Source organism: Calonectris borealis, chromosome 1 (assembly GCF_964195595.1).
Source record: "Calonectris borealis chromosome 1, bCalBor7.hap1.2, whole genome shotgun sequence".
In the NCBI taxonomy this organism is placed as follows: domain Eukaryota; kingdom Metazoa; phylum Chordata; class Aves; order Procellariiformes; family Procellariidae; genus Calonectris; species Calonectris borealis.
Genome location: NC_134312.1, coordinates 45,220,899 through 45,245,804, shown reverse-complemented (window position 1 = coordinate 45,245,804; position 24,906 = coordinate 45,220,899). Strand labels below are relative to the sequence as shown.

The 24,906-nt window shown below is 40.3% G+C and overlaps 1 protein-coding gene across 1 annotated transcript in view; it reads right to left on the bottom strand.

The window, feature by feature from the left end:
• Nucleotides 1-24,906, bottom strand: part of ACSS3 (acyl-CoA synthetase short chain family member 3) — a 93,117-nt gene that overhangs the window by 15,717 nt on the left and 52,494 nt on the right. The window contains exons 10-11 of the mRNA XM_075150535.1: nucleotides 8,858-8,953; nucleotides 3,869-3,932 (exon numbers count right to left, since the gene is read on the bottom strand). Of these exons, the coding sequence (XP_075006636.1) occupies nucleotides 3,869-3,932; nucleotides 8,858-8,953 (160 nt within the window). The remainder of the gene's footprint in view (nucleotides 1-3,868; nucleotides 3,933-8,857; nucleotides 8,954-24,906) is intronic.

Genomic DNA, 24,906 nt, shown 5'->3' with positions numbered 1-24,906 from the left:
TGCAATTTAATCAACACAGCCAAAGAATTTCAGAATCACTGTATAACTACATTGTCTCATCTTTCTGAATATGGAACATAAATATTTATGTGATTCTGTGCAGTGGAGATCAGTAAAACAAATTTGTAAATACTTATCCCGTAAACCTCCATTATTATAGCACAAAATTAACTATACAAACACTAGAGGAAACGTAACTAGGATATAGCTGGAAATTTATTGGCAGGTATTACTCTCTGGATAGAATGAGTATAAGGCAAATGTAGATCTCTTGCTATTGTGGATGAACATAAAGAATAATCTAGCTAATGAGACAGTGCTGACAACTGCTTCATAAAATAAACATAATGGATTTGTGATCTTTATAATGTACAAGAGCAAAACTGAGTTTCCCACTGCACTGGAATTTAAATGGGATTTCTCTTTGCTAATGTTCCTTATGAGAACAGACAACTTTGAAAATTCTTATGGCTAATCATGATTACATACACACACACACATTTTCAAGTGCGTATTAATTACAGGCAGGTCAGAACAATGCAGAAGTGTGTCACTAAATCAGACTGGTCTTGCTAACGGAAATGGAGGTCATTGCTGCTATCATTTTCACTTCAGAATAAATTCTCGGTTAATTATCTTTCATGTCCAAAGATTCTAGCTCAGAAAAATGTAAATTTAGAAACGATTCACACAAGTCCACTCTCACGAGATGCAGTCGTCTTCATGATAAATGTTGTGACACTGCATTTGATTACTTTATCCTGAAAGACTTGAGAAGTCAAAAAGATTATTGCATTGTCCAGGTAAATTAGCCTGCATGAGAGTTCTTGTGAGCAAAAATCTTTCCAAAGGGCACAGATGATGGTTATATGAAAAAAAAAAAAAAAGGTATCAGTTGGCAGATGAGTAAAGAAAAGAACGTACTTGGGGCAGAAAGATGGAGTAATTAGGTGTAAGAATTACTTTTCTAAAGTATTTGACTCCTGCAAGATAAAATTAAAGTTTAAAACTCTGTTGTAAGAACAGATATTTTAAATGCTATACTTATGAGCACTGCAGGCCTCAAGCAGCTCCCAACAGTCTTTATCAGGAGTTAGACCGGGATAAAAATAACCAAGAGCAGCAGCATACCACTTTTGCACAGCTGGTATTGTAAGCAGTGTGTGGCCATTCTCCTCTCCAAGAAATACTGAAGAATATTTCTCAACTCACATACGCTGCAGATAAAGCACACACCTTTGTTTTTTTCTGAAACAGTACACCATATTTTGCTGCTGAGTGTATGAAAGAGTAATAGTCAAAACTATCCTGACTCCCCCATTTTCTTCTAGCTGCATGGGGACATGTCCCTGGGGTGACAAAGACTGCCAGTAACAAGGGTCATCCCCACCATTTTTAAGGGGTCTGTACATGTAGAAGGTGGAAGAGAAAGAGGAGTGATAGTTAACCTACCTCTGAATTGGTTTCATATCAACTATGTTAATGATACGATGTAATTTCTTTGCCCTCTACTCTCCCCCCTATTTCAGAATGGATTTTACAATAACTATGGACATGACAAAATAATAGTGTCCCTGTGCCATTACTCTTTCTTGAGTGATCCAATGCAAAAAAAAACCAAAACAAAACAGAATCCCCCCTTCTTCCCTATCAATTTATTTGACTGCAGCAGAAGTCATGCTGTGCAAGATAAAACAAAATAAAACAAACAACAACAACCACCAACGTACAAACACATTTGTAATCCCTTAAGATAAATGCCTAAACGTAGGGCCACATTAGGGAAGATAAATTCTGGCTTTAAGAGTTTGACAATAATCCCAAACGGGATCTTCTAATATGGCAATACCCACTCCTGACAGGCACTTAAAAATAGCAATGACTCAGAAATGTGTGCACACATCTACCAACGTTACCTGTTAGTAGATATAATTCAGCTTGTTTAGCAGAGTTGCTAAGGATGGGGTTCATTTCACTTCGCTTTTGGTAGGTAACGCTAAGCGCCTACCCTAAGCTAGCTGTGTCACCCCTGCAGGCAGTGGAGAGACATGAGCACATCTGGAATGCGATTTATTCCATCCTAGCTGAATGCCTAAGACAGCTAGGATCAATTTTCTTACAAAATGCCTTTCACTCTCTCCACTGATTACAAGCCTACGTTTTATTATGGCATCAGGCACTACAGAGGTGAGAGCTTTGAAAAATAGCCCTCCAGTCTGACTTGGGTTACTGATACTGCAAACCACAGCCTACTAAAGGCTGGAGCAATTTTAAGTATTCATACTCGGCAACGGAATGAATGCACAACCTTATACGTGTCACAGGAAAACTACATCTAAATATGAGTCTGCTGATTCAGGGGAGATCGTGTGTGCACTTAAACACACGCCTGTGTGTCCTGGTGGCTTAGCCTAAGATGCTGAAAATTAGGCAAGGTATAGACTGAAAATACATGTCTGTGTCACACAGTACAATAACTTCATGTGATACTATCTCAGTCTCCACAGCGGTCTAGCGATCAGTAGTACAGCTGAGCAAAAACCTCCACACCTCGGCAACTCCGACTCCCAAGCGAGCACCGTGCAGCCAGCCCACCCGCACTTTTAGCGCTGCCTTTCTGCAGCACGCTCCAGTGCCTGTAGCTCTTATGTGCCTCATCTCCAGCTCACGTGGCCACTGCCTCAATCTTCAGCTAACTTCTCTCTTTAACAACTCATCAAAATCGGTACATCTGTCCCAATGTTTTGGCTTTTGAAAAAATTTCAATTCACTGAAGGTTAATGCTAATCTTTGTATTTCCTTCCATTCATCTAAGCAAGCAATGAAGAATCTGAGTTACTACAGAAGGGGATGAATGCATTTCTTCTGGGACTTGTATTTGCTGGCAGTAGGAAGTGTTCAGAACTGAAGTATTTTCTATGACTGAAAACAGAGGCGGCTACAGCGAACGTGTTAATCACGTCTGTAGGCATCTGTCTGAGGAAAACGCCATTTGCCTGAAAGTCTGACAGAGCTGGCATGGGCTGTGGGGAGCAGTAGCCTAGCAAGCTTTACAGAAGTAAGGAGAGGTTCTGGCAACAGTGAGATGGCAGAAGGTAAGAGAAGAGAAATGTAATTGATGTTCACAGTGTTATCTAAACAGAGGCTCCTTTATCTAACAAAAGGTGCTAAGAAAGATGTACTTTCAAAAAGACTATTGAAGCTTATGGAACCCATCTGACAGGAGTCTGGTAAATGGTACTAAAATCACCTACGTATGCACAGCAGGGTTTTTTTCTTTCTTTTTTTTTTTCCTGGAATCTTTTCCTGTGTGTATTTTGTCCAAGTACCACCATAATTGAACACCATTTCATGCAAAGCACATTCAGAGACATCTTGCTGTTTTTACAGAGATCAGAAAACACATATTCTCCCTCTAGGAATGTGCATCAGTTGGTATTAGGAGATAGTGAAAGAGGAGGCAGCATCACACCAGTAAACCAAAGTATGTCAATCTGCACTGCTCTACTATTTCACTAAACTGAAAGATAAAACAGTGAAGAGAATGATTCAATATCTTGCTCATACATCCCAACAGGAAGGCTTAATCCTGTGCCAACAGGATGGTAATGAAAATGATACACTTTGCTGTAGTCTAAGAAAAAAAAAACAGGAATCCACACTCATTCATTCACACAATTTCATCTGCAATTTTTCAACATTAATGGATGTAAAAAGCTCTGGCAGTTTGGTATCAATATCAGAGACAGCCATGCTTTTCAACCCTCATTACTTCAATTATTGTTATATATATATATAAACTTCAATCAAAAGACAATCAACCCATGCAGGAAGCTTCTCTTAACTGTAAGATACTTAGTTTGCTTACTTTACCACAATATTTCCTAAAGTCTTCGCCTTCACTGGTTTCTTATTTTCATCCAGAATCATCACTGCAAAAAAGTAATATAGGAAGAGAACTTCTGTCAAGTAGTGTATTTTTAGGTGGAGGACAGTGTCTTTCTTCATGGATATCAACTTACGTCACACTTCAGAATGTCAATACACCAAGCAACAAAAGGAATTAAGCAATTTGGGAGTTCCAAATTGGATAATCTCATGACCTTATTAACATTCAGCCTTAAGTACAAAAAGTCTTAAATAATACTTGTGCTTTGGGAGCAAAAATGCTCAAAGTCAAAAAGGGAAAAAATAGAACTGAAAATTAAAAGACATCTTCATACTGGAAAATTTAAACTTCCAAATAGCAAAGGACCCTTCAGATACATGACAAATACAAGAAAAAGTGTGCAGGTAACACTAGTAAGAAGTAACGACTAAGATTACTGGAGGCTAACCCAGTTAACGTGAGAAATGCTAGTAGCAGTAAATAAGTGTGTCTGGTCTCCAAAGGCTCCCAGGAGACCCAGAAAGATGCTCCCCAGCTGACAAGGCTTATTCTAGTCTAGCATACAGAAGTAAAGTAACTCGTGAACTACCCACAGCGAAGAATCCAGACCTCCCAAGAGAAGCCTTTTCCCTGGATGACACTGGCCCATCACCTTCAATGAAAGCATCATATACTGGTACTGAGGCTTCTGAGGAAAAAAAACTGAAATAGTCTCTTCTGTGCAGTCATCTGGGAAATCTACTACAGCCACCCATTCCATCTGAAGGTGTGGGCATAAGGAGGAAGTGATAGATATCAACTTGGCCTGTGATAAATGGAGTTAAACAAAGTGAAATGATTAAACCATGGAAAAATAGAGAGGAAAGGGCTGACATGGATTTAAAAAACATGCTTTTTGAAGCCTGCCCAAGCAAAGAAAGCAATGTTCAGCTGGATCTAAATTACTACAAACAATCTTACATTCTGTATGAAAAAGTTCCAGTGGAAGTGGGGAAAAGAGGATAACAGACGTCTGACTCTAACCTTGCTAAGACTCTTATGAGTAATATCACATCCTATCTGCCTAAAGAACGCCAACATCTGTAATTTACTATTTCTGGCTGAAGTCACTCCTTCAAAGAGGATGGTAATTTCTAAATAACTGAAGAGCCTGCTGAAAGCAACGGCTCAGCACATACACAAGCAAGTCCACAAGGCCAGTTTTACAAATCAGTGACTTGGAAGGAGTAACGGGAATATGAAATCAAAAGGATGAATGGAAACATAGAAGACACTTATGAAAAACAGCAAGAATGGCATAAATAAAACCCATTTATAATCTGTAAACACTTTTTTTTTCTTCTCTATTTTTAGATGGTGTAAGAACACGTGTAAGAACATAGTATTGTTAGATTTGGAGAATTTGGGCTCAGAACACACAAAGAAAGAGACCCACTCACATGGCAGTGAGGAGGTTGCAGAGAGAAGTCCCAAAGGGATCAAAAGGGACTTCAGGGCACTGGGGCGACTGGTGGAAGGATCAGGAGCACAGGTAGCATTTTCCTTGATCCCTTCAGTGGCAGGGAGGAACACTGAAGGGAACAGGAAAACTCATTGGATCAACACGTGGCTCAGGGGCTGGTGCCATCGGCAGAATTTTGGCTTCTTTGACCACGGGGAGGTTTACACGGCACCGGGCCTGCTGGCGACGGACGGAGTTCAGCTGTCTCACAGGGGGAAAAGGATTCTCGCGTATGAGTTGGCGGGGCTCATCGAGAGGGCTTTAAACTAGGTTCAAAGGGGGAAGGGGATAAAACCAGGCTCACTAGAGAAGAGCCTAGGGGCAGCACGCCAATGTCAGGGGAGAAATCGGCAGCCCAGCTCAAGTGCATCTACACCAATGCACACAGCATGGGCAGCAAACAGGAGGAGCTGGAAGCCATTGTGCAGCGGGGTAGCTATACCTTAGTTGCCATCACGGAAACATGGTGGGATGAGTCTCACGATTGGCGTGCTGCAATGGATGGCTATAAGCTCTTCAGAAGGGACAGGCGAGGAAGGAGAGGCGGTGGGGTAGCCCTGTATGTTAGGGAGTGCTTCGACTGTCTGGAGCTCAATGGTAGTGATGATGAGGTCGAGTGCTTGTGGGTAAGGATGAGAGGGAAGGCCAACAAGGCAGATACCCTGCTGGGAGTCTGCAATAGACCACCTAATCAGGACGAGGAGGCAGATGAAATATTCTACCAGAGGTTCGCAGAAGTCTCACAGTCGCTAGCCCTTGTTGTCGTGGGGGACTTCAACTTTCCAGGCGTCTGCTGGAAATACCACACGGCAGAGAGGAAACCATCAAGGAGGTTCCTGGAGTGTGTGGAAGATAACTTCCTGACGCAGCTGGTAAGCGAGCCCACTACGGAGGTGCCTCGCTTGACCTGCTGTTCACAAACAGAGAAGGACTGGTGGGAGATGTGGTGGTCGGAGGCCGGCTTGGGCTTAGCGACCATGAAATGATAGAGTACTCAATACTTGGTGAAGTAAGGAGGGGGGCCAGCAAAACCGCTACCATGGACTTCTGGAGGGCGGACTTTGGCCTGCTCAGGACACTGGTCGAGAGGGTCCCCTAGGAGACAGTCCTGAAGGGCAAAGGGGTCCAGGAAGGCTGGACGCTCTTCAAGAAGGAAGTCTTAAAGGTGCAGGAGCGGGCTGTCCCCATGTGTCGAAAGAAGAACGAGCGGAGAAGACGTCCAGCCTGGCTGAACGGGGAGCTCTGGCTGGGACTCAGGGAAAAAAGGAGAGTTTATCACCTTTAGAAGAAGGGGCAGGCAACTCAAGAAGAGTACAGGGATCTGTTAGGTCGTGCAGAGAGGAAATTAGAAAGGCAAAAGCCCAGCTAGAACTCAACCTGGCCGCTGTCATGAGAGACAACAAAAAATGTTTTTACAAGTATATTAAGGACAAACGGAGAGCCAAGGAGAATCTCTATCCTTTATTGGATGCAGGGGGCAACGTTGCCACCAAGGACAAGGATAAGGCTGAGGTACTTAACGCCACCTTTGCCTCAGTCTTTAATAGTCAGAGGTATTATCTCTGGGTACTCAAAGGGTACTCAGGGGTACTCAGGGTACTCAGCCCCCTGAGCTGGAAGACAGGGACAGAGAGCAGGATAAACCCCCCATAATCCAAGAGGAAGCAGTTAACGACCTGCTACGCCACCTGGACGCTCACAAGTCTATGGGGCCAGATGGGATCCACCCGAGGGTACTGAGGGAGCTGGCGGAGGAGCTTGCCAAGCCACCCTCCATCATTTACCAGCAGTCCTGGTTAACTGGGGAGGTCCCGGACGACTGGAGGCTTGCCAATGTGACTCCCATCTACAAGAAGGGCCGGAAGGAGGATCCGGGGAAGTACAGGCCAGTCAGCCTGATCTCGGTGCCGGGGAAGATCATGGAGCGGTTCGTTTTGAGGGGGCTCACGAGCCATGTCCGGGACAACCAGGGGATCAGGCCCAGCCAGCACGGGTTCATGGAAGGCAGGTCCTGCTTGATCAACCTGATCTCCTTCTACGACCAGGTGACCCGCCTTGTGGATGAGGGTAAGGCTGTGGATGTGGTCTACCTGGACTTCAGTAAAGCCTTTGACACTGTCTCCCACGGCATTCTCCTATGATGAAGGGGATCGAGTGCTCCCTCAGTCAGTTTGCAGACGACACCAAGTTGGGCGGGAGTGTTGATCTGCTTGAGGGTAGGAAGGCTCTGCAGAGGGACCTGGACAGGCTGGATCCATGGGCTGAGGCCAACTGTATGAGGTTCAACAAGGCCAAGTGCCGGGTCCTGCACTTTGACCACAACAACCCCAGGCAACGCTACAGGCTTGGGGAAGAGTGGCTGGAAAGCTGCCCGGAGGAAAAGGACCTGGGGGTGCTGGTTGACAGCCGGCTGAACACGAGCCGGCAGTGTGCCCAGGTGGCCAAGAAGGCCAATGGCATCCTGGCCTGTATCAGAAATAGTGTGGCCAGCAGGAGCAGGGAGGTGATCGTGCCCCTGTACTTGGCACTGGTGAGGCCGCACCTCGAATGCTGTGTTCAGTTTTGGGCCCCTCACTACAAGAAAGACATGGAGGTGCTGGAGCGTGTCCAGAGAAGGGCAACAGAGCTGGTGAAGGGCCTGGAGCACAAGCCTTATAAGGAGCGGCTGAGGGAACTGGGGTTGTTTAGCCTGGAGAAGAGGAGGCTGAGGGGGGACCTCATCGCGCTCTACAACTACCTGAAAGGAGATTGTAGCAAGGTGGGTGTTGGTCTCTTCTCCCAAGTAACTAGCGACAGGACGAGAGGAAATGGCCTCAAGTTGCACCAAGGGAGTTTTAGATTGGACATTAGGAGAAATTTCTTTACTGAAAGAGTGGTCAGGCCTTGGAACAGGCTGCCCAGGGAAGTGGTTGAGTCACCATCCCTGCAGGCATTTAAAAGACGTGTAGATGAGGCACTTAGAGACATGGTGTATTAGGCTTGGTTGTGTTGGGTTGACGGTTGGACTCGATGATCTTAGAGGTCTTTTCCAACCTTAATGATTCTATGATTCTATGTAGCTTTCAAAGCTTTCTCTCCTATTTTTTCCTATTTTTATTATACTAAAGTAAAATCTAATCAGTTTATTGTAACTATTTTATCAAGGTAGCAATTCCAGCATTTACACTGCTCCTTGCAAGCAGAGTATTTCAATGTACAAAAATTTGGGGAAGGAAGATATTATACTGCTTACTCCTGAATTACTGAAGAACTGACTTAATTCAGTTTGAAAATAATGCAATGAAATTATCTGGAAAGGGTTCAAGTAGATCAGAGGGAAAGCACAATATAATGTCTGATTTAAAGCAACAGAGTTAGACATTAATATGATATCTTGTCTCATTTTTAAATGCAATTTGTGCTTATGCACTTTGATATCAGAAATTCTAAAAATCAGTAAATCAGTAGCATGTTTAGCACAGTCTTACCATTGTATCCCGGCACCGGTTTTCCTGCCTGTCCGGGTGGAGGTGTTGTAGAGTTCCCCAAACCAATACAGGAAGCAGTAATTGCAGAACCAGATTCTGTTACGAGAACACAAATATTGTCAGTTAAGATTGTTCTTCATTAAGTATTTATTGGTTCTAAGTTTTGCTTCTAGTTCAGCACATCAAAATAATAATAAATAATAATAAAATAAAATAAAAATCCCAGCAATGTAAGATTTAGAATTCAGGAGCTTTTATGTATTATCTAATGAATGTAAGTTCATTACAGAAATTTGCATTCTTCAGAAGGGAACTTTTTCCATTCCATAGAAGACAGTCAGAAATAAACACTTTCTGAATTACACCTGTAGTTTATTCTGCTATGGGTATAAGGTTATATCACACCAGTAAGAAACTGCCTACAGCAAAGCCATGATAGAAATACTGTGTAGGGCAGATGTACTTCAAGGGTTATTTTATGAGTCAATATCCTTGGGAAGAATGAATTCTAGAAAAAAAAAACATCAATCCATTCTTGGTTGATCATCTTCTCCCTGTAAAGCAATATCAAAGTGTCTGTTGTTCTATTTTGGAGCTACACATTCAGAGGTTTGGAAGGTGAATAAATGCCAAATCTTCTCCATGACAATACTGGCCAGGAATATCAGAGAAGAGGAAGTGCCTAACAAAATTTACTGTAAATAACGAAGTCAGGAATACCTCTTTCATAATCCTGGATATCTCGCTAGTATTTCTTGGTGACAACTATTTCAGATAACAAAAAGGCTGAAAAAGAAAGAGGGTAGAAAAGCCAGACCTGCGTTTTCAGTGTTGCCAAAATAAACTCAAAAGGAACAATCTAAGGAATGGAAATCAAACTGCTGCAAGATTTTGTGATCATAATCCAGATGTTTTCTCCTCCTCCACCTAAAGTTTTACTAACCACAGCATTTTGGAGTGGGTTTCTTTTGGGGGTGCAGGGGTGGGGGTGGGGCAAGGGAGATGTGAGAAGACAAATGTCTCTTGGTTTTTGAATCTTAGGAAGATATTCATTCATCTAACTGCGACAGATAAATTGAACACTGGCACTGCGTGCCTTTGCTCTCTGCACAGAGCCGAGGCAAGGCAGGTCTGGAATCCCCTCTGAAGCGCCAACGTAAAATACCTTGTTCGGAGCTTCCAAATGAGACAGCGTGAATGTCCTCTGTAATGCCTACGCCTTCCTAATTATCCCCACAGTCAGGCAGCTAGAAATTCCTCCCTCCTCACCTTCCTCTTTTTCTTAAGGAAGCTCAATTTCATATAACATTTTTATACTACAAGAGTTGTTATTATAGAACAGGAATAAAAACTATCAAGTCATATAACAGAGAGTCTAAGTTTGAAAAAAGACCAGTTGCTCTTCTCTCTTTCCCTCTAAGAAAAAATCTATAGAAATTACTTTTAAATGCTGCTGTAACTCTGAGCCGCAGAAAACAAACTGTAGGTGGTTGTAAATATTAGCAGGAACACAGTAAGAGACTATTACTTTAAAAAATGTGGCTTCATCATTCTAGAGATGTCCCAAGTCTCAAGTCACTTGGCCTGGAATTCATAGTCCACGCCACCCTGAAGTGTCAGCACAACAAAGCAGGTGTGTCTTCAGCTCTATATTTATGTCTGATCAGTACGGTCAAAACTATTTTCAGTTCTCTTGCATTAGGAAATTACAGTTGGTTTTGCTGTGAATTTTCTCAGCTTCCACAGCATTCATCTGCCACTTTAGAAGTTGTTAAATGACTATTCAAGTGCCAAAAGAAGCAAGAACAAGAACAAAATTACAGAAACTTGTGGTGTTTTTATGTTAGGTGTTAGTAAGTAGCTGAAAATTAGCCTTAACATAGCATAGTTAAGTAGGGCCTAACTCCAGCTGCGGGACACAGAATGCGAATTATCAACCCTCAATGCTAATAAAGACAGGCTAAAAAGTTTGCTTAATTGTTTCCCCATCTTTCCCCGTTTCTTCTTCTACATAACGCACATTCCCAGCACAATCGCAGATCCTGATCTTTTCTTCCAACAAGCAGAACACCCAAGCTACAATTACAGTGGTGATACAGTATCAAAATGATCTAACACACCCCATCCATGATCACACTGAAAGTTGGAGGAAGAGAAACTCACAATTTATTCAACAGTTTGGGAGCTTCATTTTCTCGACAGTATCTGTTTCTGAAGACGTTTTTCCCTCAGATTTTTCTTAGAGAACAGTGAATTGGAAAAGATGGTGGAAGGGACAGTTTCTCCTCTGTGTTAGGAGGAAAAGAAGTGGTAGCATGGAGTATAACTTGCTTTACATATTGCATGGCAAGAGCTAAAAACCATACTGTAACAGATCAGGTGAGAAAGGTATTCTCCTATCACCAAAACATAGTAATTAGGTTTGCTACTGAGAGGTAGGGAACATAGCATCACTGTTAACCTGATGTACCAGTAAGACTTGCATGAACTGAGAATTGACAAACATCTCTAATCAAGAGCTCTCAATCAAAAAACCCTGAGGGGAGAGGGAGAATCTGAAATTTCTGAAAATTAGTTTGGATTGGCTTGACTCTGATACACTGCTAATGAAAACAGTATAAACTAGAAAGGAAACTTCATCATACTAATTTGTCTGCATTTGTCCCTGCTTTTTGGACAACAGGGAATAAGATTGAATGAAAGTCCACTTATTCTAAACAAGAATCACAAGTTCTAAAACTTTGTGAATAGGTCTTTATAATTGCTACTATTTCTTCTATTGTCTTCTCAATTACCAGTGGATATATCATTTCCATATTTACCCAGTGCTCTAATCTCTAAGCCATACATTCAGCTCCCAGGGTCAATAAGACTTTTTATATACATGAAAAAAATATGTTTTTTTGGTGCTTGGGCCAGATACTAATTTAGAGAGGGAATCCCAAAAGCCTCTACTCTTTGTGTTAGGTTAACAGTTCCTGAATGCTAAAGATTCTGTTACAATGTAGAAGCATGAAGGAGTACTGTCAAAGGATAGCACGAATCTTTGTGCTGTACATTTCTTGGGAAATCAATGCATATCTTCCAAATAGGATGCTGGATTGAAATATCAACTTCCCAAACCTATCAGAAAACAGCAACCCTTTTCTAGGAGAGCATTTTTTATCACAGAAAAAAGAGTCTCACTTGGAAGTGGAATTCAATTCAAAATCCTGCTGAAAAGAAATCATCACTGTTCAGAAGAATACAGAAAAATAAGTACTGATGAGAAATTTTCCTTACGAAGTATGTGTAATACAAGTACCGTGTGGCCCTTTTATATATTTTCAGTAAGTAAAGTTGCTTAAGAATCTTGGTTTCAATTAAGGTTGGTTTCTTTACAGTTCAAGTCAGGACCTATATGCAGGTTACAAGACCCAGGTCTGAAAGTTAAAACAGCAATAGTTTGAAGAAGGATAACGCTTGTCAAATGGGCACTGTATTCCACCTACCCCTTACATCAGGTTTCTGAATGTACAAACAGACATCCCTTACCTGACACTCACTTGTTTATAGTTGCAGATTCTCTGAAATTAATGCACAGCATCTAGACAGATTCCCAACGCTGAAGTCTTTAGGAACTTGCATATTTTTAATGTAAGGAACAGAACAGCAGATCCGTCTTCCAGGCAGTCCCTTCTGCAAACGTTTAGGCGCTAACCTTCCACTCCCTACGCGAGCAAGTTAGCTCGCCCTCCAGCTGTGGAAGGCTTTTCAGGGACAACTGGATCATAAAACCAATTTCCTTTTTGCATAACACCTTATAACGTGATGATGAAACAGCTATTTAGAAAAGCAATGTTTTACACTGGAAGAGCAATGTTTCACAACTAGTCTGGTAACTACATTCAACATCTGCTCTGAGTTATAATGGAATGAATATATATACCTCTGAGAATAATGAAAAACACTTCACTGAGACTTGGAAGAGAGAGTTAGTGAGAGATCGGCTTAAAATCATAGCTGTTAAAGTGTCCCATGTCCCTCCTTACATTTTTACCTCCAGGATAAGGGCTGATGTAAAGAAATAGCCCTCAAAATTCAAAGACGTGACCTTCTTTGTTTTGTCCCACTCTACATCTAAGTGAAAGATATTACTTTAAAGATATTTCAATATTATTGAGCTATATTGGACAGTTTATGAATAGTCCGATACAGGCATTTTCGTTGCATTTGCACCTCTGAAAGCGATTCTTATGTCAGAGAAGGCACTGCTGATGCAGAAGCAAAAAGTGCACTCTCTTATGAGTAGCAAGGGGAGTCTATAAGGGTACGCCTGTACCTCTGATGACTATTCATCAGAAAGCTTCCACTTGCCTGTGTGCCTGATGCGCAGGAGCTGTGCTCTGCCAAATGATGCAGAGCAACAGCTAGCAAGTTCTGTACTCAAAATTGTCTTGCTCACTCGCAGTCAACAGTCAAGTTCAATAAAAATAAACAGTTTTGAAATAACTCAGGACTTTAAAGATGACAAATGCCCTGTACCACTTACATTCCTGATACATTACAATTTCTAGACCGTGTCTCATGTTCCCCAACATAATAGACTGGCACACTGCTGAAATATTGTATTTTCTGGTAGGAAGTACTTAGGGAAAATACACTGCATTCTGACATTAATATTTGAGTTTGGGCTGCACTAAGTGAGTAATGTAAGGCTGTCTGCTTTGAGTTTCTTAGCATGCAATGGATAGATACTGGAAGCATGCAAAAGAGGTGGGAAGTTGTTATGTAGCAGGAGAAAAAAGAGAAGAAAAAGGAGCAATTGTCATACATTAACACATTAATGAATGCAATAAATATAATACACTAAATTCTCACTGTGGCAGTGCTGTTTTGAGCCATTCTCCTGGCAAAGCTGTCATTTTGGTTGAGGGGAATTAAAGGAATTACTATAGCAGAAGACAACACTGATAAAAAGGAGAGGAGGGTCTATAGAAGGGAGAAAGCTTAGGCAGCAACTGATAACAAATCCATCCACATAGCAAGAATGCAGCTCTTCAGAGACTTCTTGCACATGCTCCCTCCACACAGTGGTCATTTTAATTACGCCAGAATGGGTGGAATGAAGAATTCAATAAAGTAACAGCAACGTGCTTTCTAGTACGGCAACAACTATTGGGTATCCAGGAACAGAAAACCACAGTACCAGACTAATTATAGCACTAAAAATCTGCATCACAGCATACCATACTGCTTCCTTATAATAAAACCAAATCTAACGCATCACAGAAATAATATGTACTGGGAGGGTCCTGAAGATTCAGGGGCCAGATCATCAAGTATTGATACAGACCTCATTTCCTTCATCCTTCAGGATATGACTGTGCAGAGCAAAGTCGTCGGTTTCCCAGTCAGTTCTTCATCACTAAAACCCAAGCCAGTTTCTAAGTCTCTGACTGCACGAGCAGCAGGTGGCCTCGCTCACAACTTGTGATTTAGCACTGTTAATCCTGACAAATTCTGTCTAGATAGCCATGCTGCAGGCCGGTAGACCAAGCACCATTTTAGTCTTATGCTTACTGGTCTTGGAAGATAATTTCAGATAATTGTTTTAGCCTCTGTACAGTACAGCTGTCTTGAGCAAGGACTCAAAAACATCCCCTGTGTAATTTTGCCATGAAGTTTTCTTCATCTCTTCCCTGGAAGAGATCTACGCTTTCTGCACAGCTCCAGGTTGGTGCATGAGACATGATATAGTATTAATGTGTAGAAAGACCAAGTACACCTGGCTAGTGCTGGGTACTTAACCACAAACAGTCTGATGCTAACTATCCATCAACACTCAAACAAGGAGATGACACCTGGCCACTATTACCCCAGGGGACTAAAGGGCACAGAGGAGAACAGGTTGGATAATCCCAATGCAACGTGATGTGTGATGCCGGGCTCTCAGCTGGCAGACTGCCACAAAAGTCCACAGTACAGCTGCACCCACACTGTTAGTATGTGTTGATACGCCATGATTTTTACCTCCTTCTAAGGGTAAAGGCTAGTGAAAATTACTTTTTAGATCTATGATAATTACATCGTTAACTTCCCCATCCATTTTACTCATTTCCTCTTCATTTTGCTTAAGCCTGTCATCAAATGAAGCAAACTTTAATGACAGAGCTTATATTTACTGAAATTCTCATCTTCTAATATATTTAGCAGGGTACTGCAGCAAATTATAACAGAAAAGTGAGAGCCACAAGGAGACGACAATGACTGAAGAATCTGGAGAACTGTAAATTCTTAAGGATTCCCTGATTCAGTTTTACCAACTGTCAGAAAGCAACTGTGAATTTAAATCCAATTCACACATTATGCACAATTAGGTTAGATTAAAGACAATCTGTCATCCTAAACTGTGAAAGGCTTTGCTGGCTAGTAGTGAAACTTCAAAAACTCTTTCATGCATCATTTGGTATTTCATTTCACCCCTTATTTCTGAGGAGTATGACAGATGCAGCAGAAAAAATCTTGAACAGCGATGGTAATTATCATTTATTTTTCCTCCATCTGACTGCATTCTTAACTTATTCCTCTTGTGAATTAAGTGCATGCATCATCAACACAATAAATACCAGGTGCACACAGAATGCAAAAATATGGTAAGTGAGTAGCAGGGGTCTATCTTAGCAAAACCCACAAGAACTATCAAATTTTAGGTGAGGTATGCAACTTGAGTGATTTTTAATCAAGATTTTCATACTTGTCTTACATGGAGTTTTGCAACTCCTTACAAACTTAAGTAAAGCTAGGGTAAAGAATATGCAGTAAACCAACTGGAAAGAATTTCAGTTAAGACTTTCTTGCTCGAATATTATTTAGAGAGACTATCACATCTAAAGCATGACCTTGTCCATCAGGCTGCTTAAAATTTAGATTACATTCATTTGGCAGAAGATCAGAACAATTTGCTACCTTGAGGTGGGATGGCTGCAAAACATGTTCATTCATCCAACTCTACAAAACAGAGTGTAAAACCTCTACAAGTTAACTGTAAGCCTCATGGAACAAAACCAGTGTTTTTCACCCATTCTTCACGTCCAAGTGAAATTAAATTTTACCTTTCTCACTTGGTTAAATTGTATACAGAGCCTTAAAAAACCTCTGCTTAACTGCTTAACTTTCTCTACTCAGAAACTGTAATGTAGAAACTTCACTCAGAAAACATGGAAAAGAGATATAAATAGGAAATGAAGGAACCCATTTTTTAAAGGGTGACTAAGGAAACCAGAAAGATCCGTTAATTAAACAGATTCTCCAGTACATTTGTACAACAGGACCAGTGCATTGCACAAAAATTTGCTTTTTTTCTGGTTATGACTACTTGCTGTTCAGTATTCACTTCCACTTGAAGTTGTCCTTATTCTCTATATTCTTTATTTTATGGTAGCACCAAGGGTGCTGAATCAACAACAGGGCCATACGCTACAGACACCACAGAAAGTGGTTACTGCCTGAAAGACAGCACGGACAATAGCTAAAAGAGACAATGATGTCACAGCCATATTCATTTTCATTATCCATTATATGAAGAAGGAACATTTTGTAATTAAAATGCACAACTGGACACTGCGCAGTTGACTTGAGCTAATTTAAATGCACATCAGTGAAGATAACTGTAAAAAAAGTGTGGTCTCATTATCTTTCTACACCTTGGTTGTACATTCCCATCTTCCTTTTTCTCCCATTTTTACATGGAATTGAATTGAACTGATTCAGATTTTTAAAAAAATTATTATTCTTTCTTTCAGCCAGGTTAGTTTTTGCCTAAATCAATGCTCTGATTCCGCTCACCATGCGGCCACAAGCATGGTAGGACTGGCCTAAGAGCAGGGGTACAAAGGCAGTGCCAGAGATGAAGGAGGGATGCTCCGCTCCCTCCTTCGCTGGTGGTTTGCACTTACGTAAGCTTAGACCATTCACAAACCACACACTGCCACCGCCGAGCTATTATCTCAGTATGTTCCACTTAAAACAGGAATACTATCACAAGTATTTCCTGCCCCACAAGCAATTTGTCCATTTAGTCTAATTCATGGTTCAGGATATCACCGTACATTTTAAATGTCAAATGCAACACAGGTACACATTTAAGTGCTTTCATAAGCCAGGCCATTTTTCTGAAACAGAGCTTTAGCGACAAATAGCTTTCTGAAAGCTCATCTATGTAGTTACTCTACTGGTTTAACTTTGTATCAGATCCTAACCTGCAGTAGTATCGATGAATGCCTCCCATCTCAGCTGGGACGCTATTTCCAATCTTTAAAAGGAAATAGAGCATTATATTCAGTGTTGCACTAATTAAAGTACATTCATATTTAAATAAACGGGCAAGCATTCCCATATTATGCACGTATACAGCACTGAGAATGACAGCTTCAAGCTTGTTTGCAATATCTAGGAATTATGATGTTAGTATTAACCCGACTGTGGAGCCATATTAATATGTGTACAACAGCTGTACAGCTAGCCAGAAGCAGAGCATTTCCCTCATTTCTTGCGAATGTACAGAAGCACACGAAAAAAAAAATCACAAAATAAGCTAAAGGTATTTGAAAACCTGAAGCCTGTTTCTCAAAATAAAATCCATTTTGTTTATAAAGTAATATATTTTCTGAAAGTACCTGAGTTCCCATGCTTATTCTTAGAATTTAACATCAGAAGAGAAACCAGCAATTCTTTTAGTATTTTCTAAATGCTTCAAAGCACTTGTAGTCATAATGCATCTATTACCATGAATACATATTACACTTGTGAAGGCCAAATACTTCTTGTATAACAGTTCTATCTATTGCTATATTTCAACCACTCATTTAAAAACAAAATCAACCCCCCAAACCATTAAAATTCCCCCAAGGCTCCCTTTCACAATCCTATCCAAACACAGAACGTATTTACAAACTGTGCTGTTTGTGGTATCATACATATACACAAGGCCTCTGAAGATTTCAAAGCACATCCAAATAAAATCTCTAGAATAAACGTACAAAATGTAACTGTAAAGAAGCTCTAACTAGCTTAGTTAAAGGTTGGTGGGCCATGACAAGCATTAAAACCAAAGAAGGAAATAAGTTCAGTTATCACGAACTGGCAAACTAGTCATAAAGCACCAGAAGTTTATGCATTCGTTTTTTAAGTGTACCAGGCTCCTCGGCCTCCAAATGGTAATTTATAATGTACATCTTATAAGTTGCCTATAGCAAAGTGAGAGCCAAGATAATCACAGGAGAATAAAAAGCTTTTTGGTCATAGTTTGAAGATGTCAGATGGCATGTTTAAAGATGCATTAAGTCGGGCAATGCACTGAATTATAATACATTTTCAGACTAAAAATGAATTTCCAATTTTTATTTTCCTCCTACTGTAACATCATAACATGATGAAATACTAAGAGATAAATGGAGATTATAAAAAGTAATTACACATCTCAGTGCTAACCGTTTACTGTTTAATCATTTGGGGGAATCTTAATATATTATATGCATAGTAATACTGCCAAGATGGAAAAGACAGATAAAATTACTACTGTGCAATTCAAATACTTTTTTCTGTATCAGGGTCTAACATCTTAGAAACTCCTGTTCTGTCTCTTTCTACCTTCACTGGGCAGCCTTAAATCCTGCAAAGGATCATTCCTTCCATGCACTAGATCCATGCAGCTTACTACTAGCTCTCCTGTTCTTAAATCATCAGGAAAATCATCTACTTTACACTAATGACGACTTTATTCTGTAAGCAACAAAAAAAGCGGTTGCCATGCATCAAGAATGAGATCAGCCACCTGTAACGTCTTCACACACATACAAACTGGTGGTGCTGAAACAACAACTTGTCTCCTTCAGGAAGATGAGACAGCACTATTCTTATTTAGTACACCCATTCCTAAAGGTGTCCCCTCTTCTTCTTCTTCATTTGCCTATTCAGTGCACACTAAACATCATTCATGGCTGAGCTCTGTAACTTAAGACTGCTTTACAGTTCTTTTATTTTCACTCATCTAAGCCACATCACTGAAATTTTAAAAAGGAGGAAAACATTTATAATACTTCATTCATATTAATGCATGTCCCTGGCTGCATGTGGAAAGACAATCAGAAAAGATTAAGATTAATAAGCACTGAGAAACTGAAGTCAAATGGGAACAGAAAAGCTTAATACTTACTTTCTATCAATTCTAAGTTAGAAAACGTCAGCGCAAATGAGAAAGAGTGGCTTCGGCACAGCTGATACGGAATTTGTATCAGCACAGAGGAGGTGCTGACCAGTGGGAAAAAAAAAAAAGAGAACAGCCAGGAGGAAAAGAGAATCTTCCCAGCAATTTAAAGAACAGAGGTGCATGCGTTTTTTTACTAGAAGAACCTAGTGTGCTTACTGACTTAACCATACCTAAACTGTAATCAGTTCCATAAATAAAAACAAGACACAACACTCCTGCCATCTCTGAACCAGGGCCATCTTTGCAACGTGGTGCATTTCCCAAAATGCATGGGAGAACTGAAAGCCATGTGAAATGTGCATCTGAAATAACCCTCAAGAGAGAAACATATTTGGAGGTGAAATTCACTTAACTTCATGAAATGGGGGAGACAGTGACCAGGACTAAAGACCATGGTAAACCTATGCAGCTGTAATGATTTATTCAAAGCAAAAACACCTTAGAGAATATGTATACAATCCAGACATACATTCTTGGATGTCCAACAAACACACAAGCAGTACATAGTCATGAACAAGACATTTCTGTAAAAAATATTTCTCAGCTAAGCAGATACAGCCTAAATTTCTGAAGGAGAATCCATTTCACATGATTGCACAGAGAAAACTCATGAAAATTCAAGACTGGAAGATGAGTATAGATGACTGTAAGATTAAAATGCTACGGAGGGCAACACAACCAGGGAAGCTATGTCATCCATTTTACTAAGACATGTCACAAATCATATATGATGGAGATGCTATACGCTGTTAGCCGGAGCAGAGATACAATATTTTAGCATTAGATTAACAAGGTTTACACCAGTAAAATGCCTAGTACCAGCAGTCTTTAACGCTTAACTCTCTTCTCTACCCACCTGGAAACAGGGTGCTCTGAGGTAAGTTTTCACAAGTAAGCAATTTTACCACATTTCCAAATAAAGGCTCATTTCAGAAACTTCTGTAACTCTGATGTTCCATGTGACTGCCCATATAAAGGCCCAAGTAGTTTATACCATAAGGAAATGCCTTCAACATAAAAAAAAAAAGGTGGGGTGGAAGGAGAGTGAGGCTGAGGAAACTTTTGTCTCTGCAATTACAGCACAATCCTGGGATATACACACAGATTGAGGGTTCTGATGTCCCATGCTGAGGACGTTTTCCCACTCTTCCTCCACATCTGAGTGGTAACATTACTGGAATACTGGGACAGAGAGGCACCAACTGCTCTTCACAGGTTTAAGAGACTGGTTGGCTCTCCCAAAGCAATTTAGCCCAAATTACTTGGCTCATTAGAAAACAAAAGTGTCAAATCCAAATTTAAATCCATGTCACTTCTTTAAGTTATGTTAAATTATCATAAGACAAGAATTGCAAGAACTATCAATGCTCCAACCTCAAGAGAGAAGCCAGTCATCAGGACGAGTTAGGAAAGAGCTCCTTGAATTTGACACAGGCTGACCAGACACACAAAGAAAAAAAATACATACAATTCTGTTCTTTTTCCTTTCTCTGAAGCCAATGGTAAAGGCCACAGTACAGAATGAGACAGCCACACACTACTGAAAGGTCAGTTTCTACCTTTGCAATGCCTATGGCCCCTAACAAAATTTCTTCCTCTCTCTCCTCCAATAAGGACAACCAAAAACCTGTTTAAACTGGGTGTCCTAACATGACATTGAAGGAATGACGACCTACTGTAACTAATGACACACAGCCCACATCTGCACAAGTCTGATTACTAAGCAACAAACAACAGCTGAAACAATCTTTATGTTCATACCCATAAAGGACAGAATGCAAGCCCCCAGGTAGAGACATGATAAATGACCACTTTTCTCTTCTTCCTCTACATGAATACCTGTTATAGGTTCGGTTATCTAGAAAATTACTCTGTCGTGGTTTAACCCCAGCCAGCAACCAAGCACCACACAGCCACTCGCTCACTCCCCTCTGGTGGGGTGGGGGAGAGAATCAGAAGGGTAAAAGTGAGAAAACTCGTGGGCTGAGATAAAGACAGTTTAATAAGTAAAGCAAAAGCCGCGCACGCAAGCAAAGCAAAACAAGGAATTCATTCACCACTTCCCCTCGGCAGGCAGGTGTTCAGCCATCCCCAGGAAAGCAGGGCTCCATGATGCGTAACGGTTACTTGGGAAGACAAACGCCATCACTCCGAACGTCCCCCCTCCTTCTTCTTCCCCCAGCTTTATATGCTGAGCATGACGTCATATGGTATGGAATATCCCTTTGGTCAGTTGGGGTCAGCTGTCCCAGCTGTGTCCCCTCACAACTTCTTGTGCACCCCCAGCCTACTCGCTGGTGGGATGGTGTGAGAAGCAGAAAAGGCCTTGACTCTGTGTAAGCACTGCTCAGCAATAACGAAAACATCTCTGTATTGTCAACACTGTTTCCAGCACAAATCCAAAACATAGCCCCATACTAGCTACTATGAAGAAAATTAACTCTATCCCAGCCAAAACCAGCACAGATGACTCTGTAATTCCGGGTTGCAGAGCTGCAGAGATTTCTGCAGAGTAATTCCCACTTCTGAAGAACTGTTCTGCAGAATATCAGCTTCCTCTAAAAAAAATATGATCCTAGTCTTGACAGGATATACACGTCTTTAAAAAGCATGAACTGCATCTACAATGAGGCACCACCTGATAATCTAAACCATTAGCCTGGACTTTGGAAGAAATCTGTTTCATCTCTTTCATCTCAGCTCCAGATGCTTGGGCTCAGTAACTCCAGAACTGAATTTCTGCCACTCAAAAAAAAAATTTCCAAGACTTGACTCTTTTGCTGCAAATTAAACAGCTACCCTTTGTTTACCTTTCCTGCTGCCTCTTGATTTGAAAATGTCACCATATTAAAGGAATGCACTGGACTGAAATGCATCGTATTAAGGAATGCACTGGACTGATCTGCATGGTTTTGAATGGGGTAAAGCAGAAGGTGACTGAAGAACAAAATCTGGAATCCAATTGCCAAATGTGGGGAGATGGACGTCTAGATTGACAAGGTAATTCACCTAACGAACAGTTCTGTAGTGGAAACCTGGAAAGATTAGCTAACAGAATTCAGCTGCAAAATCCATCTTTCCAGATACTCACAAGAAGACGACGCTGCACAACGTTGCCAAGACAACACAGCGGTAATTGATAGCTGGGGACCACGTCATGCTGCTTGGAGACCACATTAATAAATAATTAATAAACTCTTCCCCATACACGACTATGGTAGAAAGTAGTTCATTGAAACATATTACAGTGAGTACACTTAACTATGATTCATGTTTTTTTCACTGAATTCAATGACACAGTTGTTTTGTTGTATAAATCTGTATAACCATTACTCCTATGTGGAATTTCATAATAATAGTATGTCCTAATAAAAATATTACCAACACAGCAGCTGCAAGTTTTAGAGGTAAGACATAGAGAAGGAACAAGAACAATTTTAAAAGTGATAGAGTATATTAATTAATTGTGCTACAGAATTTGGGGAATTCCTACAAGTAAATTTTATCACACTATGTCTCAGAGTATCCAAGATCTCATTACAATGTATACTATATGCATACTATAACCTTCTTTTTCAGCAGCCATAAGGTAGCAAGCACTATGTGATTTTTGTCCTAATGCCTGCTGCAGACACCCATTCCTTACCGCATAAGGCAGCTTATTTCCATGAAAACAGAAAACGTGCACAATCTTCTCATAGTTCTGCCTGCTAGTGAGCTGACACTCAGGACATAGCGGGTATCTCCAATTTGAACCTCCTGCACTTGCATGCTCTGTAACTTTGATTCCCATAGTATACAACCAAAAAAGTTCTATGGAAATATGTCTCTTCACTGAGATTTTATGCATGTCAAATTTTATCACTGAATTTTCCGTTTCAGATCTGTTTCATCTGAATTTTCCGTTTCAGATCTGTTTCATCTGAATTTTCCTATACATCCTCAAAAGACAGTCTCAAAATGTTTCCATTTAGAAATATCAGGAGAAAAAAACTCTTTACATCCTATACTTATGAAGAAACAGAAATCTGACTTCTTAACTTTTTTTAAAATGTCAAAAATGATGTGGTAGAGTTTCATTTTATTTCTTTTTACTACGAAATACTGAAGAGCTAACATGAACGCAGTTGAGGATGTTTAGCACAAGCTTTCAGAGCCTTCATGCTTCCCCAGCTCTTCACATCCTCATTGCTGTTACCCTTTTTTTCTTCTAGAATTCAAAGCTGGCTCCAAAAACGAGGTAACGCAAACTCACATTTCTCTGTGTATTGAGGCCTCTCCCAAGGATGTGACGCAGAAGGTACAATCCAAACACTGCTTAGGCTATTTCAAATAGATTTGTCAAGGTGCCCTGTAATGTACTTACCTGGAATACTGAAACAGAGCTACTGTATCATTTCCTTAAAACATTACAAACAGAGACAGAACAAGGTCCAAAATGTGCATTCCTGTTCCTTTTCAGACAAAATGTCACAAAACATATGTAAATATGACAAGAAAATTTATCTCTGAGCAAGAAAAGCTCTGTTTTCTGAAACTGAATTTGCAATGACTTCCTGGATAGCTTGGGGCAAGATACTTGTCTTTCTCAATGTAATGTCTGCAAGACTGGAGTAACTTTACTTACTTCAGAGGGGTGTTAAAAGAATTAATTTGCTAGTGTTTGCACAATTACTTTGAAGATGAAAATTGCTATTTAAATGCTAAGTGTCATTTTGTATAAATAAGCAAAAACTAAACACCTGCACAAATCCAAAACAATATTATCCTCTCTCCATGTACAGATGAGGACAGGATCTGAAAGTACTGTTCTTTCATCCATTGCCATGTCTCCAAAGAAAGCAGCAAGTGCTTATCAGTCTTTACTGCCTCAAATCCTACTTGCTGCTCATTGATCCTGTGACATACATTTCACAGCTTGTAAGATGTGCTTACTATACTTGTAACACAAATATTAACATTTAAAATAAGTGTTATTGATGAAGGCATATTGAAACAAATCTAAATTTTAATCAGTCAGGCTTTCCAGGTGTAGCTGCTTTGAAGTTCCCTAATGAAAGCTTTCTTCTGTTTCAAAGTACTGTTTCAACTCACAGTGATTTCATATACTCCATAGATCTTCCAAAGACAGAATGAAAGAAAACTCGACCTACGTTTTTAGTCCATAGTCATTTATTTCTAGTTTCAATATATGGCAAAGGGGCCAAGACCTTTGAAGATACCTTACTAAACCTGAAGAAGCAAGTGTTTTACACTCCCTTTTTATTTTATAATACGTTTGTCATCCTTTTGTTTCCCTTCACTCATATTCATTTCCATCTCCAAATAATGCCTGAGTTGCTTCTCATCTCTACAAAGCTGATCTCTTCCCTCCTTTTCTCAGTCATAAACAAGGGAATAGAAATTACCCCATCACACAAGAAACACTAATTACCCAGATACTGGATTGCCCTCCTCCTCCATCTTCTGCTTTAGCCTCAGTTGAAAGAGTCAATGACTAAGACATAACTGCATAAGTAAGGTCTATAGTATTCAAGTAAAATTAAGATGCCAACATTTCTCACAGTTTTGCAATGCTCTTGTTTTGGAAGAATGCAGACAAATATCAGATCGGAGAATAAGTAAAAATTTGCCAGATTATCAAAGGTCAAAAGCATTTTCATATCTAGAAGTAAGTCAGAAGCTTTCGATCTCGGGCGTAACAAAACAGCAATTTATAACTTCAGGTGCAATTTAATTACAAAAAAGGTAATTCATAAAATTTAATATTTTGTCATTTTGAATTGAATTTTGTTATAAA